Source organism: Monodon monoceros, unplaced genomic scaffold (genome assembly GCF_005190385.1).
Source record: "Monodon monoceros isolate NGI ecotype Baffin Bay Population unplaced genomic scaffold, NGI_Narwhal_1 Super_Scaffold_3, whole genome shotgun sequence".
NCBI classification, from domain to species: Eukaryota; Metazoa; Chordata; class Mammalia; order Artiodactyla; family Monodontidae; genus Monodon; species Monodon monoceros.
In genome coordinates this window covers 11575740-11594798 of record NW_021703780.1, presented here as the reverse complement: position 1 = coordinate 11594798, position 19059 = coordinate 11575740, and the positions used below count along the sequence as shown (strand labels likewise).

The 19059-nt window shown below is 44.9% G+C and overlaps 1 protein-coding gene across 1 annotated transcript in view; it reads right to left on the bottom strand.

The window, feature by feature from the left end:
* Nucleotides 1-1472: 1472 nt before the first annotated feature.
* Nucleotides 1473-19059, bottom strand: part of CD83 (CD83 molecule) — an 18303-nt gene continuing 716 nt past the window's right edge. Inside the window, exons 2-5 of the mRNA XM_029242317.1 lie at nucleotides 8767-8814; nucleotides 6911-7109; nucleotides 4698-4804; nucleotides 1473-3316 (exon numbers count right to left, since the gene is read on the bottom strand). Coding sequence (XP_029098150.1) covers nucleotides 3188-3316; nucleotides 4698-4804; nucleotides 6911-7109; nucleotides 8767-8814 — 483 coding nt within the window. The 3' untranslated portion in view covers nucleotides 1473-3187. The remainder of the gene's footprint in view (nucleotides 3317-4697; nucleotides 4805-6910; nucleotides 7110-8766; nucleotides 8815-19059) is intronic.

Below are 19059 nucleotides of genomic sequence, written 5' to 3'. Positions count from 1 at the left end.
TACATAGGAAAGATGGAGTATTAAACGATTTACCAGGTAACGCAGCCAAATAAAGCTGCCATTGAGGAAAGAGTCTGGGAACCAGACTAAATTTTTCTGAGACTCCCAATCTTACTGTGCTGTGGGGTTGAATGTGAGTCTCAAGGACTCTCTGTGTCCACAGGCTGCTGTGCGATCTCTTCTCCTGCAACTCCAGCAAACTGTCAGGCTCTGTTGGGTTCTGTGAGTGAGGCTCAGTATTTTCTATGATGAAATCTGCTAAGAATTACTATGAAAACAAAACCCACAGGCCTTCTTTTGGGAGAATGTGGAGCTAATATTCATGTCCGTGTTTGTGTCTTGGGACATCCCAAGGTGAAATTATTATAACCGTAGATCTAATTCCATAGACAAAGCAGAGCTCTGAAAACAAAGCTCTCCCTGGCAACAGAGACAAAGAATAAATATGGTCCATGATCATCTACCTCCTCTGAAATACCTTGAGAGGCTTCAGTGACGGCAGTGGAAAAGCAGCTCACTGTCCTTGATGAATTCTGCCCTTCCCACCCTGACCCTTCTCTCTCTCTCTCTCACCTGTTTCTCTTACACACACACACACACACGCACACACACACACCTTTTCTTATACCAAAGACTAAGTATGAATGTTGAGTCTACCTGATCTCAAATTTCCATCATTTTTTTAAGTTTAAATCAATCCAAACTGATGAAGGGCACCCCCCTCCCCAGCCTCTCAGGTACTATAATTCTAATGACCATGAAGCACTTAGTTTCATCTTGTATTAATCCTCTGAAAGCAACATGCCTCTCCCACCAAGTCAATTCTGTTTTTAACAAAAGCACTTTGTCAAATATTCACTGTCCTTTTGCCACTTTCTCTGCTGCCTTTTTCTCCTTTTTTGTTCTCAGGTTAATCTTGTTCTAATGTTACTATTTGCCAGATACTGGGCTAGGCTCTTAGATATATTATCTCATTTAATCCTCACAAAAGCCTAAGAAGCAGATACTATTTTTATTCTTATTCTGAAGTACCGCTAGCTGTGGCTTAGAGAGGTGAATCCCCTGCCCAAGGTGGTAAAACTTCTAAGTGGTGAAGCTGGGCGTCAAACCAACTAAAAAGTCTTGAGTTCTTCGTTACCGTGCCAATGGTCTCGCCAGCATTTTTGGTAAAGCATTTGAGGATGGAGTTGATTCCACTGAAAGGGAATCTATAGCTTTTACAGACATATTACGGGCATTCATCTTCACAAAGAGTCATCTTCCAAAGTGGATTCACCTATAATGCTTTTATATCTATTACAACCACCAACCACTTGCACTAGATTGTTCTTACCATTGAGGGAGGGGAGGTAATGGAACTATTTGAGAATTTTGAGTGAAATCCCGTGAATCCCAGGTACAGAGCCCCTGACTCTACACATCCTTCTTAAGTAGAAACCGTCCTCCTTTCCATCCCTCCCACCTATGGTCACGCATGTGGTCAAGCTGATCAGGTACTGCCTGGTGGCAAGGCAACTCGAGGATGGATTCGGGAGCATCTTTGGGAAGAAGGGGATGCCGTTTCACAGACGTCTACCTGCCATAAATGCCCCCACACACACACTCAGAGGAAGGACTCAGCCATGCTTTCAATTCTCGAATTTCATCTTGGGTCTGGTTCTCAAACTAGTTTACAGACATACCAGCACTCATCTCAAAGTCTCACGAGTAGTTTTAAATATAAAGGAGGAAAACACTCCCTCTTCACATGCATACATTTAATACCATGAAAGCTATGACAAAGAGGCAAAAACACTAAACTTGGCATCCCTTTTACTCCCTAATATTAGCATGGGCAATATTCTCTTCGGAAAATAAGTAGGGAAAGGGCCAAGTCTGATAAGAGAAACCCAACAATTACCAGAACGTCAATGGGACATTTGAGAACTCCCTTCTCCCCGTGGCCTGGTGGCCCCTGAGTGTCCGCATCTTGGAGTACTTTTGGCCGGTGCTTCAAGAACAGACCACTGAACTGGCCTCACTTCCCCAAAGGAATTCATACAGAAGACTATGGGAAAGTGTCCTTTGTAGCCTTCTTTGTTTGGAACGATGGAAAACATAAAAAATGAAAAGCATTTTCTCATGCCCAGAGCACCACTGCAGTAATAAGGATAACGACCCAAAGGAGTTTGGAATTTTGATAGTGCTTTATACTCTTTCAAAGAATTTTCACATACGTTTTTTTCAATCAACTCATACATCAACCTTTTGGTTTACAACTGAGAAAGTAGAAACCATAAGGATCTTGTCCAAGATCAGACAGCTAAGTAGTGGGACAACTGGGGCCAGCATCCAGTTTGCACAATTGGTCCAGCATTTTCATCAGGTCCCTAAATAGCTCTCCCTCCTATTGTCACAGTTTCCGACTTCTTCTCACCCTCCATATACAGGCTGCTTGTCAGTTAACAACGATATCTAACTGAAGATACAGATTTTAAAAGGAGAAGCAGCACAAATCCTTCTTTGACAAGTATACAGAGATATAAAAATAATGACACTCTTCTCTATTGCTTCTTTATGGATGCCTTTCCCAGATAAAAAGGCCCTGTTGGGGACAGTTCATCGACCTGTTATTTCTGCGTACACATCATACTCCTTGGTAATAGCAGGGCCTTCATGCCGGGAAACTATTTGCTAAATATTTCCCTCTGTCTCTCAGCTTAGCCTGTCACTTTCTCCCAGACATAAAACATCTGGGCTTAGACAAGAAAACACAGCAAATTCAGAGATGTTTTCCAGATGTGGAAGAGGACAGCTGCCCTCAACGGTCTACACAGGGCCAACTCCAGGCATTCATATATCCCAAGGTCCTTTTCCAACTGCATCTCACCATAGCTTTTCTAAGACTGAAAAAAACCTGTCCAAGAGGTTGACCAGATAGCTGAATAAAACGCTAAGAAGGTCATAAAGAAGCAGCACTGAAAAGCACCCTGTAGGCGGCCCCGTGCTTTGTGGTCATGTCACAATTTTCAAGGCCCCGCTCACAAAAAGTGGGGTGGGATCCACTTTTGGATGTTTCAGTGAAGTGAAGGGCTTCACAGGAAGGATGATGTGTTCAGTGTGGGGCTCAGGCTTCTCCTGTTCGGTGTGACATGGACGCACACCACGGAGCCTTCAACCTTGGAAAAACAGTCTGCAGAAATCCTGCTCACACCAGTTCTGTCTTGTGAAGAGTCACTGGCTCCAAATGCTTATTTGGGGAGGTAACTGGAAGAAAAGCATGTTCCATGGCAGGTTTAAGAAAGTCTGGAAAAATACTCTGCTGTCGTGCAAACTTCTGAAAAATAAAATCAAAGAGATACGTTGAGAAGTGAATAATTGGAAAAATGCTTCAGCTGTCACCTGGATTTAAACTCCATTCATTAGGAGCTGACTGGACAGCTCATGTGGGAGCCCTCGTGATGCGGGCTACGTCGCTCACTCTACAGTGGGCTTGTGCTGTTTCGCCGGTATCTCCAAACCTCAACCAGGAGTTACAGACTGGGGCCATTTCCAGACCCTAACACTAGGATTTCCTGCATGGAAAATCAGTGCCCAAAGAAACAGGCATTTGCCAACAAAAAACTAGAGTCACTCATTTTAAAAATTTACCGCCAGGTAATGCTAATTATCTTCTTATATGCAAATAACTCTAAAGACCAAGCTGTAAGTTCCCTTGGGGGAAGGACATAGTTCTTATGCGTTTTTACATGCCCCCCAGTGCCTAGCATAATGCCTTACACACAGTAGGCGCTCAGTGGTCTTCTGATGGACTGACGTTTAACATAGCAACCAGAGAGATGAGTGTTCGGCCAGCGTCAAGCAAGTGAACAGATGGGGCCAGTGAGTGACTAGAACCAGCGTTGGAATAGCTCCTGGGTGACTGATGTCCCGGTCCCCAAATGGCCAGCACTTCCTGATGTGCTGAGACATATGGGACAGATCACTTCCTAGTGGGTCAGGACCAGAGCTGGCCCTGCTCCCCTACCACCACTGTCAACCCAGGTGACCAGCCATGCACAAACAGGCTTGGGGGGCAGGGAGGAGTCTAAGCTGGAGTCTGCAACCAATAGGTCAAGGGCATGTCAAGGACGCCCAAGTACTGGCCAGCAGTCCTCTACCCCAGGCCACACCCTGTGTACCCCTGGCTTCTGAGGATTCATTCTTAAAAAGTGATATCTAAAATAGCAACCAGAAGTACCAAAAAAAAAAAAAAAAAAAAAGTGGTGGAAGTACCAAATTATAAGAGGGAATCTCTAAGAGAAAAGAGTTCAAGGGCCAACCAAGGAGATGGATCCATCACCAGGGTGGCCGGGCTTGCTCACCTGCCTACAGAAAGAACAGCACGTCGCCCGGATGGTGGATGGGCAGGGTCCAACTTTCTCCCACCGTATCTACAAGGCCCGCTGGTCCTTTAGGAGGATCCTTTGGCATTTCACAAACTTCCACCACTATCTTACTTCATTTTCTCTTCACAAGGCTCTGTGTGGAGCCACCAGCTGGAAAACAAGCTGGGAGCTTCCCAGAGAGATCCTCACAGTCTGGGGACCTCTGTAAGGCCAGGGTTCTGCGAATAGGTCTCTTGCCATTATGAAATGAGTCACACTGTCTACAAAATGCATTCGATTGGTACCCAGGTGATCTTTTAATAATGAGAGATGTTTAAGAAAGATACTTACGCAAGTGAAAATGATGAGTGTCACGTAGAAAATGACCAGAGCCAACAGCAGGACAACCTCAGCTCTGTATTTCTTAAAAGTCTCTTCTTTGCGTCCCTTAGAGCATCCTTTAAAAAGAAATACGTAAAATATGAAGTTGTTGAACAGGGCTCTTCTACCAAGATGCAAAAGCTAAGAATGTTTTGTTCTGGCTTATTAAAGTCCTACTGGTCTCCCCTTCTTACCCTCACGTCTGTACCGTGGGAAGGACATCGGTAATGACGGTGGTGGCTGCAGCCGGCGCTCACACTCACCCTGTGTCTGGCTCCATGCAAAGGGGCTGACATCCAGCATCTCACTGAACCTTCAGGGGCAGGTCTGAGTACCCCAGTTTACAGAAGAAGGAGCCAAGGCTCAGAGACACTGAGGGATTAAGGCAGGTGGCAGAGCTGCCCTGCTATTACGGAACATGTCGATGTGTCTTTGTAGACCTGTTAAAGCCCCTCCACCAAGGCTGACAGCCAACGGGGGCTACAGACCAGCTCCCTGGGGGCTGCTAAAGGCTGTGGCCTCAGCCCCGGGAAGGGGGCAAGTGCAGGAGGAGGGAGGCCTTCAGCCCAGGAGGGGACAAGGCGGGGACAGCTTCTCCCCACTCAAGCACGACATCCAATGTGCAGCAAGGTTGCTCAGGGAGCTGGCTTGAGGACTGGGGCAGGAGAAGATGGAGTGAGGGTGACAGGAGGGGCTTCCGCCCTCAGGGCCACGGATGGGCCTCCAGACAGCTGTCGACCCCTGAAACTGGATTCAAGGTTTTATGCAATGGTCTGGGGATGGATTCTCACAGAGGCCTGTGACCCCAGAAGAGAAGGGCTGAGAGCCACTGATGGTTCTAACATTTATCGAGCGTTCAGTATGCCCACCTCAGGCACCAGACTGAGCATTTCAGTGCAACATCTCACTCAACCTTCACCACAAGCCTGTTTTGTAGATAATATCAATATTATATTATCCCCATTTTAAAGATGAGAAAACCAAGGCTCAGAGGTTTCCCCAAGGTAAGATGCTAATGAGCAGCTGAGCTAATATTTGAACCAGATCCAAGCGGCTCTAGTCTGACCACTCAACTTATAGGCAGCACTGCCTTCGCAGAGGACGGAAAAGCAAGCCAGCTTTTCCCTATTCCTTTCCTCTCTGCTCCCCGCAGGACACGCCTGCCCTCTCTGCCCTTCCTGCCAGGCTGCTCCCATTTCTCATTCATGCGAACAATACTCACTGAGGGAGCGTACCACGGCAGGTACGGCAAATACCATGAAGACAAATGAAGCAGCGTAAAGGGCTAGAGATTGAGAAGGGTATAGGGGGTGTGTGTGTGTTTGTTTGTGTGTGTGTGTATAAGACAGTGAACCAAATCCAAACGCTGACCCCTAACCAGTGATTGCGTTCTTGTGAGTGTGGGAATATTATCTCGAGTCAGATTCCTTTCCGCTTCTCCGTGGAAGGAGAAAGTAGCCATTGTACAAAGTCAGGGCCTCTGTAACAACATGTTTGTCATTTCAAGCCTCAGCCACTAACAAGAGTTGGGCCAAAGTCAAATGCAAGGCGTATTTTAAGCTACATAAAGAAAAGTTATGGAAAAAAGTCCAAGGAGATAATCCTTGTCTTTATACTTGATTCCTGGTCTTACTGCATAGAGCAAAAATATGCCTTCTGTCACGGGAACGCTATTTTCTTGCTGTACCCTTTTTCTTTGGCTTGAGTTGAGGTATTGGGACATTCAATTGCTGTAAAGTGGGAGAGGAATGCTGTTCTCATGTGAAAAAGGTGGAAACACGAAGCAGCTCCCTTAGGCCAGGTTAGAAAGCCCCCAATGAGTAGAATATTACACAGTTATCTGATATATTCGGGAGACTACCCAATTTCTCTGTCTTCCAAAAATTAGACTTGGAAACTTCCTATTGGCTCCGAAGGACTCTTACATGAGTAAGAGTTGTCTGATTTAGTCGCCTGACTACCTTTGGCATCCACCCCAGTCAGACTGGGGTAGATCTGTCCTTATTAAAAAGAAAGTAGAGAAAGTTATGACATCCTTGCAGTAGGATTTAGCTTTCAGCCACAGATATTATCCAAAGCTTCTGAATTACAGGGTAAACTTGGATTGAGGGGATCAAGTTTAGGACCTACAGAAAGTGCCCTGCATACTGTAAGAAGAAAACAGGTGCCGCAGATCACCTCACCTGTCACTTTCAAGATCATGGTGCCACTTAGGTTTCTCTGCCCTTCTGGAGCCACCAGAGTGCACCTGTAGGTCCCCGAGTTGCAGCTGGTAGTGTTTTGGATCCTCAGGGAATACAGCCTTTCCCTGGGGGCCTCTGAAGAGGCCCTCTGCTGGTTTTCCTGGGGCACCTCCATCCTCTCTGCACTGCCATTTGTGAGCTGTTAAGAAAGAATCGTATACAGACTCAGAGACATAGAGGACAGGCTTGTGGTTCCCAAGGGGGAGGTGGGTGGGGGAGGGATGGATTGGGAGTTCGTGATGAGCAGATGCAAACTAGTATATATAGGATGGATAAACAACAAGGTCCTACTATATAGAGCAGGGAACTATATTTAATATCCTGTGATAAACCATAATGGAAAAAATATGAAAAAGAATATATATATATATGTATAACTGAATCACTTTTGCTGTACAGTAGAAATTAACACAACATCGTAAATCAACTATACTTCAATAAAATAAATTTAAAAAACAAGAATCAAACCACATCATGCTCTACTGCCAGAACCTACAAGCACTGGGCCTCCATGTCAAGGTTCTACCTCTTGTTTTCATAAAATCCATCCTCAGCTAATTGTTTTAAAACAAGATACTGTGTGTGTGTGTGATACCTGGGGGAGGAGGAGAGAATCTAGGAGAATCCTTTAAGGCTCCATCCTTTTTAGAATAAGATCAGGACTGCATTTTACGATTCTCTGTATCCCTACATGAAGGAGAGAGTGTCCCTATGGATGATAACCGTGTGTCACTGACGACTGTGTAATGAAGCGTATGAATCACACTGAATCACACTCTCTTGCTGGTCGTTCTCTATTCAATGTTCTCTTGTTTTCGTCAGATACCAACTCACCCACTGACTGATTCTTATTTTTGTAGCCCGGCCTTTTATTGGGAAACGTTTCTAAATCTGTTAAGGTCATTGCCAAACAACTCAACAGAAAACACAGAGATACAGATGAGCAACGCCTCTCATGAAGTCACTCTGTTCTTCAGAGACTGCGTACCTGTGGGGTCATCTGTGATGCTGCAGGATGTACCACGCTTACGCCTCTGCTAAGGCAGGAAGACAGCTGACAGCAGCGCCACGTGGAGATTTTATGTGTCAGGTCACTTGGTAGTAATATCAAGATATACATGGAAGGGCAATTACGGCTTAAATCATTGTACCCAGGATGGACCAGCCCAGCTGGGGTAGATGCCAAATTTAGCCAAACTAACTGGCTGGTTTTCTTTCCCTGAACAGTCTTTGCAATTAAACTGGTGGGGTCTTTCCATCATCTCCTACTTCCACGATTAAGCACACATCACATTCACCATCAATTCCCTTCTTCCCCAGATATATTTTTAATTTGTCTAGTTAACTTGCTCGTTGATCCTCCACTGAAATGTTTTAAAGCTTCTAAAACTCATTTACATAAACAGTAAAGCCAATCACCGTTTTCAGTGTGCAAGGGCAGCCCCGAGCCCTTTGCTGGGTGGCTGGGGAACAGCAGGGAGCCTGGGATTCAGTGGCATTCCTTCCCTGTCCCCAGCGTAGTGGCCGCACCAAAGGGCCCCCTTAGGAAAAGACACCGCAGTCAGACACTGCTGCTGTCTTTGCCTGCACCTGCCGCTGTTTAATCTCCTGTACTGGGAGCACCCTACAACTCCTCTCCTACTTTTCAAAAGGCAATCAGCAAAGGGAAATAAATAACTAAGGAATGGGGGGAACACAAAGTGAGGCAGAGGCAGCCCAGGACAGAAGACATACATGCACATACACACACACACCCTCCTTGGTTTCTGCTTCATGTATTAAGTCGGGGAATGCACCTTGAGGTCCGCGGAAAGCTCAGATTCCAGCTTCCACGGCTCGGGCTCCTATTGGCATTCCTGTGGAGTGGCCTGCAGAGACATCTGGTGGCTGATTTATCGCTCCTGCAAGAAACCCTGCTTCATTCCCTCCTAGCACTGGGCTGAGACTAATAGTTTTTCTCAGGCGAGGTCTACGAACGTAAATCCCATTTCCTGACAGTCCTTGTGCTGAAAGGTTCCTTCCAAAATAATCAAGACTGGGGCATTTAGGTGTTCAAAAACAGAGCAAGAAAACAAGCAAACAAAAAAAGGAGGTGTGGTCAAGGAACCTCAGGCGTCCAACTGATTTTAGAACACGTCTGAGTTAGACCAGTTTTCCCCTTTTCCAGTCTGATTAAACCAAAAATTGCAGCCTTATCATGTGCCTGCACCTCTCCCCTCCTCTGCTGCCCGGCAGAAGTGCTCCCTCTGACCAGAGCGTTTGATGGGTCAGGTGCCCAGGACCACCCCGGGCCAACCGCTTCCAAGACTCCCTCCCCCACCTCACCCCCCAAGGCCAGTTTGAACTAATTAACTCAGCTTAATCTCTGCAGTCCCCATGATGCTGTCTCAATCTGCTTTTCTTTTCTAAATTAACCTCCAAATGTGTTCAACTCAGATGTCTTTCCAATAGATTTCACTGGAATTGAGTTTTGTAGAAATCCCTGCACCCGAAAAGATGGAAACTTGGCTGCAACAATCATTCCGGGATTTTCTCCCTCAGATTTTCTCCTTAGGGCGGTCTTCTCTCCTATCCAGTGACCCCTCCCTCAACTCAAAAAGACCTATCTGAAAGTCAAGATCAAAAACAAAACAAAACAAAACAAAACAAAAAAAACTGAGAACCCCTCTGGAGCTGGTGGAAATATAAACTATTGTGCTTTATTTACATAAAGATGGCCCCTTTATCACGCTGGCTGCTGGGAACTGCTGAAGCAAGTAAGTGGCGGTGATCAGACCTGACTGGCAGTGGCCTTTTGCCTATTTGCAGAAGAGAATTCATTTTAAAAATCGGCAGTAACAACAAAAAGTAGTTTATGTGATGGTCAGATTTCCACGGGTCTCTGAAAAAAACCTCCAGAGAGGTTATTTTACAATGGCAAAGCCAAGGCAGGGTGAAATCATAAGAATGAAAGTAAGAGGTAGGGGAAAGGCAAAACGAAGAACCCCAAAGCAGCCTGCAGAATTCTGATTTACTGAACCACCACAGCCATCAGTGGGATCGTGGCAAAATATCTCAACTCTCACGGGATCATCTTCCAATGGCCCCTTCCTGGGTCTTCCTGAAAGACCCAGAGAACTGAGAGAAGTACTGGCTTAACCTGGGACCTCTGGCCAAAGTGATGAACAGCTCTCTGTGCCCGATAACTACCTGTAACAAAAGGAACCTTCTGTAACTTCACACAGTGCGCATGGAAATAGTTCAGAACCTTCCTTCTAGCTTCAAGCTGCAGGTAGGTACATAGCCTATTCCCCCTTCCACCTGCCTACAGCCGCAAAAATAGTTGTAGTTTCCATGTTAACGTCACACGCTCAAGGTACGAGTGCTGCGCTAGCAGTACCAAGAGACTTTATGCAAAAGTTCAACTCAGCGTCTTCAGCACCGTGGCCAAGCAGCCATCACCCTGCAGTATCGGGGGGAGTGAGCCGTGGCCCAAGCTGCACTGTTCAAGAACCGAAGGAATTTCAGGGGGAGGAACATGGAATATCAGCAAATGGGCCATCCTCAACTTCGCTTGGTTTTATGAATTCTTATAAACATTTGAGCTGGCTCAAAATCAACCACTGGCAAGAATGACTCTCAACATTCCAAATCTAAAAGTGTTTCATTGCCTCTCTGCAAAAGCATTTTAGGAAATAGTCATTTATAACAAAAGGAACCCGCAGATTCATTCACAGCCGAGTGTAACTCACAGGAACTATTTAACGCACACTTTGTGACGCTCGTATTGCAGAGGGCTACACCACAGCACGCTGGGGGCAAATTAATTCCTCAAAACACGCATCCAAATTATGCTTTTTAAATCCACATTCCATGCATTAACTCTTATGCTGACAAATTTTATCTTTCTGATTGAATTAGAAAAGGCAAAATATAAGACATCTCATTTTCAGTAAAGCCTACGGACTTTTGTCTCAAGGCCTCCAATTTGACTAAATAATTTAAATACCATATTCCTTCTCTAAGATGGAGATCTGACCTTAAGGAAACCACAAGCCCTAAATTAAGATCAATTCTCTTTAATTTGCCGAATACTAAACCAAGCAAATACAAGTAGTAATTTTAAACGCATGTGAATTGTTTTTTTTAATGGTGGATAAATTTGAACTAGAAAGAAATCAAATAGATATCTAAATATGGCTGAAATTGAACCTATATTTCAGTCAAATCCCTATTGTGAAAAGGGATTTTTTTAGAAGTTTACATAATTTTATCCACATATATGCTAACTTCCTAGATTACCATCTTTGGATATAAGAAGACAACAGCTCCATTCCTATTGCAAAGAATTTTGATTCCACAGCCTTGAAATCCAGATTTATCATGCGTGAGATCTGTTAGGAATGTGATAGGAAAGTAAAAGAAAAGGGAAGAGATTTTTTTGAGGAGAAAAATGTGTGCATATATATATGCATATAAATATTTAATCTAACAATTTAATTAAACATATTTAAAGGAATGGATGTTAGTATTTAAAGGTGGTATTAAATTAGTCTGATATATTCCAATCACATCGAACATCTTTTTTTTATTGCATTTCCCATGCACTAACATTCATGTACCTTGGTTTTCAACTCAATTAAAGTGCCAATATAATCCCCATTCATCATAAAAACAGCTCTTTATAACATGCAAAATAGTTTGGCTCAGAGGTTGATGTCATAATGGGGGTAGAATGTATAAGCATTAACATCGTATTTTTCTAAGTGTAGTTTTATTGGAAAAATGATTTTCCACTTTGAAATTTACTGGGTCTAACAGACAGAGTTGGATTTATGGCTGTTAACAGAGTTATGAGTATGGCAGAGGCAACGTAATTAAGAGCACAGGCTTTGGTGTTGGACAGACGTGGAAACAAACCCCAGCCCCACCATGGCTAGCTCTGCTCTTGGCGAAGGGCCTGGAGCTCTCAGGCTTCGTTTGCTCCCCTGAGATGGGGGAGGGTAACTACACCTCCCAAAGTTGGTGTGAATATACCTATGATGAGGTAGGTGGGTACTGTAGCCTAGCGTCAATCACACAGAAAGCGCTAAAAATGTTACCACTCTTTTTTTTTTCACAGCTAAGTTCTAAACAGTTCCCTGCACGTAGGAAATATCCAAAAAGTATTTATTTAATGAATGAGTGAATTTTAGAAACAATGAGGAAGACACAAGGGCACTAGCTCTGGAATCAGAAGACCTGGAGTCAAGCATCAGGTAGCTGGGTCGCTTTACCTCTGACTTGAATTTGCTCGTCTGTAAGTACCTTACTTCCCTCATGGGGTTATTTTAAGCATCAAATGAGAAAACACATAATAGTGCTTCATAATCGGTAATGTTGGTAACAGGAATTGTTGTTGTATCCAGTAGCTTTCTACTCCGCCCACCCATTCAGTCATTTCTTCCAGCTGATACTTCCAGTCTCCTCTGGCAAAGCTGTTCTAGAAGTCCCAATCTCTGCTCTAGGGAGAAAGTTCTTCTGCCCACAAGGTCTCCAAAGTAACCACAACATTCGGAATTTCTAAGCCACCATCATAACGTGGAAAATACCCTTTGGATCTGGGCTTTGAAGGCAACGTTGGGCCACTCACTGTTTATGCCAATCGTCCTTCTTCCATTAGTTTCTTGTGGGTCCTGCTGGACCGGGAGGGGCATCCTTACGGGCTCTGAGTTCACGTCCTTTGGAGGGCACTACATCTGGTTCTAGAAAAGGCACACTTGACTCTGGCCTGACCTCCGTGACCAGAGGGAATGGTTCTGATGGATCCGTGACCCAATCAAAGCCACTTAAGTATAATCTGACATTGTTGAGATGGAAGAGACACAGTCTTTTGCTTTGCACTTGATCTCGGGAGGACAGACAAGTCTACAGTTACCGGCTACTATCTCACTGCCACGTGGAGGCTGATAATAAAACCAACACGAAGGAAGGAAAAGTTGAGAGATAGAAAGTCACCGAACCCTGAGGATATTCACGAACCTCCAAATTTAGCCTTACCGCAAACTGAGTGGCTTAAGACAACAGAAACTTATTCTCTTACAGTTCTGGAGGCCAAAGGTCGGATATCAAGGTGCTGGCAGGGCCGTGCTCTCTCTAGGGGAGAATCTGTTTCATGCCTCGCTCCTGGCTTCTGGTGTTGCTGGAGACTGGCATTCCTTGGCCTGTAGACACATCACTTCAGTCTCTGCCTTCACCTTCACGTGGTGTTCTCCCTGTGCATCTGTCTCTGTGTTTCTGTTTTCTTATAAGGACACCCGTCATTGGATTCAGGGCCACCCTAATCAAGTATGGCCTCACTTTAACTTGGTTACATCTGCAAAGATCCTATTTCCAAATAAGGTCGCACTCACAAATACCAGGGATTAGGACTGAGATATAACTTCTTTGTGGGACACTATTTAACCCACGACATCAGGCATAACTGAAGTAGGAACTATATTTTGATTTTTAAAAAGTATTTCAACCACATGAGCCAATATATTCCCTTTTCTTTAAGCTAGTTTTGATTGGATTACAAGCCTTCACAACAGAAAGATTCCTAATTGATAGGAGCACCTTGCCCCACTCCAGAAATAAATGTGGCACATGCGGGGCTATCTCCACGTGGCTCCGACCTCAAGGCCAGTCCTGCTTTGTCACTCAGGCTCACATGCCTCCCACTGCTCGGTGAAAGAGACACCAGGGTGTGACTGGACTCAGGTCCTTTGTTCTCCAGAACTGACCCAGTGAGTCAGGTCCTAGGTGAACATGAATTGTCTATGGCAATGAGCATCTATCTTTTCCCATAGGTTTTCCCCATCTGGACCAATAGTCCTAGACAACTACCAGCTCTTCTGGAATCTATCTTCTCTTGGACAATTGGGACAAGAACGTGCAGTAGACTAGCTGGTGCTTCACAAAAATAGCAAGTGACAGTCACAAGCCTTGGGCTCTTACTTCTATACCTACCTAACCACATGACACACACAGAAATTTTACCCAAGCATACCCCAGTGGAAAAACAAAAATTAAAAATATGCTTCAGGTGTAAAGAGTCTTAGGGAAGTACTTTAGTTCAGCGCTGGTTTGAGCTAGCACTGTTGGTAGAAAACCCCAAGAGTAGCCAGGTAGGACTTATGGAAACAGTTTCAGATGGAGGAACCCTCTTTTTAGGTAATGTATCTCTTTTTAGTCCTGCCCTTCATAAAACCTTCCCTGATGTCACTGAGACCTTCTTCTAACTTCCTCTTCTTTGTGTAGTGACATAACCAAGTACAGAACTAACATACTCGGTCCTCATGTGACTCGGGTTCCCCCTTTTATTTATGGAAAACAAGTGTTTGCAGTTTTTTCTCTTTAACTCTCAGTTGCCCTTTTCCTCCCTACCCTCTTCCAAGCTGCAAGATTTTTAGCAACTTTGCTGTGTCTCATCATTGTCCCCAAATCTCAGCGCTCCATCATTCTCCTCTGGTTGGGACTTCTTCTAGAGCCTGGCCCACTCCTCCCTAGAACCATGTGGACAACAGGACTGGTGACCAAGAGAGAAGGGGAGGTAACCCCCAGGAATGTGCTGCAGCCTCACGGAGTTAACCCAAGGGCAGTTTCACTGCAGTGAAAGACTAAAGCTTTCCTCTGAGATTCATCTTCTGGGATGAATTATAGTCTGTCTTTCACCACAAGAAATACGCTTTTCCTCTGACATAGTTTTCACGATGTTATCCTCTTTGCTTAAAAACTTTCAAAGGCTCCTTGCTGCCGAAAGGACCAAGTTCAAGCCCTTATAATTCAGCATTCGGGGGTGTTCACAGTCTGTTCCCAGCCTGCTTGCTGGCAGTACCTCTCAGTCCTCTGTGGTATGATTCTCCCTTCCAGATCATTAGTTCCCCCTCAGTCCCCCCAAATGCATGTGGATTCATGTGTGCATGCCCTTGACAGTCCTCTGGCAAAAGGTCCATCCTGGTCTTAGGATGGCTATTGCCAGGCGCAGGGCTTGGCACACATTTGGGACATCGAAATATTTACGAACTGAGGAAAATGTAAATATGGGAGACATCTGAAAATTCACTTTTTGCCTTTCATAGTCTGACCTAAAGGTTATTCAATCAGGTCAAGTAGTATAGGTGCCAATGGGGATGGTATGATTTTTCTTTGATGCTCACACAGGCATTGTTTTCACATTTCAACGTTTCGGCGCTTCTGTATTTAATGTAGAAATGTTTCCTTTTTCTCCTAAAACATCTCAAATCTATCTTAAAACACACGTCACTCTAGAATCAGGTGAGTGCAGGGAGCGGTATGCATTGTCTCCTTCGTGGGTCCATCAGGGTTGGTGGCTGTACAGATGCCATCTGCCCGGGCCATTCATCAACCCTAGCCCCTCCGAAGGCTCCTCCTTAGCACTTCTTCGCTTTGGGGCTCATTGTCACACAAGATGCTAGAGACAAAAAAAAGGACTCCACTGAATAGGAGATTAGCAACATACATGGAGGACAGCTCATAACAAATCAAGGACAGGCAATATCCATGTAGCGACTGTCCTGAACTTTAGAAGTAGCTTCATGCGAGCCCATGAATCTGCTCTCCTTTAGTCCCCAGGAGAGCCCATGACCCGCCACAGCTGCATCTCTCCTAAATATTGTAAAGTTGAAGTCTGATCTATTCTCTGAAATCATGGTCTCACTTCCCCTTTCTCCCTTCCTTTGGAAATCATCTAGAAAGGGCACTTGTCTCGTGACGCACCTCTGTCCTCACCCCCGTGGTGTCACTCAGAGATGACACTATATATCCTCTTTCATTATGCCTCAACCTAGGGTGCTGGGGCTTCCAGCACAATACGAGACGGTGCTACGTCGCCCTCGTAAGTAACCACTCATTACGAGCAGTGGCGAACTTCAACCACGCCTGAACACTCCATTCATCCAGTGTCATCCTCCCCTTCCAGACCTAGTGCAGCCCCATTAAAGAGAGCGTGAACCCGCTCCGCATGCAGCACAGACGTAGCTCTTTAAGGGATGTCCTCACTCCTGGCAGACATGGGACTGGGCTATGACCCTCTTGTGCTAGAATCTAACCCAAGGTCACAGCCATGTTCTTCTACTTTGGTAGAAGAGTGATGGACCAATGTCTCTTTGCCTCAGAATAGCTCAAAATACCTCCCTCGACAACCACAGTCTATTCACAGTCCTAAGAGCTAAACTGAATGGATATATACCGCATTAACTTTTCTATTTCTTCCCAATCATTCACTCTGCCTTCAAAGGTACAATACGGGAAGGGATGAGAGGAGGCCCCGTTCTTGGATCCCAGTTGGGAAGACATCAGTCCACAGGAAAGAAGAGTTGGGCTAACAGGAATTGGGCTATCTCTGCCCACTCCTGGCTCTACCTTTGACCCCTGGGCATGTCTATATTACACCCCCCACCCAGTCCCCTGCCACTGTACCTTTGAAACAGAGAGAATAAAATGGACACTGTTCCCAACTCACCCTGATGTTGCAAACACTAAATGGATGCCGTCTGCTCCGAGCCTTTTGGTAAAAGGCTCATGATAAGAAACACGTGGTTTACATGCCTTTTGTTAATCGTAAGTAATCAGTGCCAACTGGACAGTGGCAGGACGCTCTGTGGTGCCGGAGAACTGAGTGGGAAATGGAGTTTTAAATTGTGAGTCGTTATAACTGTAATTGTGATATGCAGAAGGCCTGCAAGAATGCGATTCAATCTGGCGGACGGCGAAACCCCACACTCCAAGGGACTCTCTGCTTACTTGATCAGCAAGCAGCCTACAACTGTGCAAAGTGGTTTTACAAACCACCCTACTGATGATCCAGCTAGGCTGGCTGTGGTCACCAGGCTTAAATTCCTCACTTCATAGCTACCTCTCCGCATCACTGAAACATTTTACAAGAAAGTTGTGGGAGGAAATGACAAGATAATCTTCTGTAAAATGCAGAATTTCAGCATTTCACCACTGGCCTTATTTCCAGAACACTCTAACCATTTTTGTTGTGCAAGCACAATCGATGCAAAAGTATAATTCCTGGGCTGGAAAATAACAAACATCTACAGAATACGCTGAGACCTGTTCAAAAGTACTTGAAAAATAAAGCATATCACTTTCAAGGTATCTGATTAGTTTTCTGGCATAGCATAGCTCTCCTATCCACCATGAGTCAATCACAGTTTCCTCCTTAAAAAAAATAACTAGGGTATGAGTTTTCAATGACCCTATTCCACGGACCAACAGAAAAAAAGAGAATGCCAAGAGACTATTGTCTTTTTCTCTTAACAGAGCTTTGAGAGACCTTCAGGGTCTTTAAAGCTTGCAAGAACTGTGTTCAACAAACAAGCACATACATTATAGAGTTACATCATTAGCTGACATCCAAGGAAAAGTCAAAGGTTAATCACTCTGGTTGACTGCATCATTCCAAATGACCTCGTGCAAGATTTAACTTGACAACTGTTTGAACTTTACAGTCTGAAATTTCATCTACTTGTTTCATGAGTACTTTGTAATTACTCCCCTGGGGATATTAATATTGTTTTCCCTTTTTAATTGCTCTCTGAAAGGGATAGTGGTTTCATGTTTTTCCCCTCCTTTTAGATAACCAAGTCCCTGCCTGGCTAGCCCAAAGACACTTTCATTTTCTTTAAGTAATTAACAGAGAAAACAGAAATAACAAGATAGACCTCTAAGAACCTAGGCTGTGGAGCCAGACTGCTTGGTTCAAATCCCACCTCCAGCGATTAGCCCGCTGTGTAACAGTGAGCAGATTATTTCACTCCCTAAGACTCAGTTTCCTCATCTGTAAAGCAGGAACAGTAACAGTATTGATCTCTTAAGTCCATTGGAAGGATTGGAACAGCTGATGTACATAGATATTTACCTCAGAGCTTGGCAGATGGTGAGTACTCAAATAATATTGGTTTTACAATATTTTTATTTACATACTATTGTTTTTACAAGGGAACAATTTTGGAATTGCTGTGTTCTCTGATCCCACAGTGAATAAGGTGGAAATGAAGTAGGAATAATAACAAACCGACTTTCATACACAATAACAGCGTCCCGAGGCCCCAGCACCGTTTCCACTGTGCATAATCATAAAGGGTCAGCCTGAATTCACTGAGCACCTTCAAAATTAGCAGGGCAAACACTGGGTGCCGTGCAGGATACACAAAAGCAGTGGCGCAGCACTGTCCCCAGGGAACTGACAATCTGGTTAGGAGACACACACACACACACACACACACACACACACACACAAAGAGGTTAACGGTCCTATGCTGCCTTGTTAAATGGCTAGATACTTGTGCAGGTTCTTACAGCATCTTTTATGGTGGGCAGAAGAAAACCCAGCATTTTGTGGAAAGCTACAAACGCACAGAGATTTCCTGTAAGGTAAGATGACAAATCAGTGAGCTCCGCAGAGTAAGGCTGGGATATCACAGTCATGGTGCTTCAGCCAGAGGTGCCACTGTGGCAGTAACCTCATTAAAGGCAGGGAGCATCGGCAGCAAAAACAAAAACAAAAACAAAAACAAAAACCAGTGACAGCAAACAGTGGCTGCTTGGGTTTCCAGTGCCACCAGAACCACAATCTTAGAATCTGCAAAGGTTCCAGTTCAGAGGAAACCTTAAAAAAGCCTCAGTCTGACTCAATTCTCTTATAGTAGGGACAGTGACATTGGCGGGGAAGCCTCTGTGCACCATCACAGACGCCCTCCTTGCTGGACCTCTCAGGACGGCCAGAGGGAGGAGGCCAAGGGTACCCCAGAACGGGGATGACAGATAACTACCACCTAAGAAACAAACCTATCACTTCTCTCTGGCACTCCTTCCTCTCAAGTTGCCCCCTCCCCGCCTCCCCAAATGTATGAGCACCACCGTCACAAAACACCAGAAATCAGAAATCCGGGAGACCTTCCTCCCGTCCAATGCCAAATCTACAGTAGCTGCTTTCTCCCTGGCCTGCTGTCCATAACCACAGGTGGCCTCTGGAATTAATCCAAATAAGAGGTTCTCTGCCCTCCACAACGTCTTATTTGGATCATTCATCTCAGGGCCACCTTTAGAGGCAAGAAGAT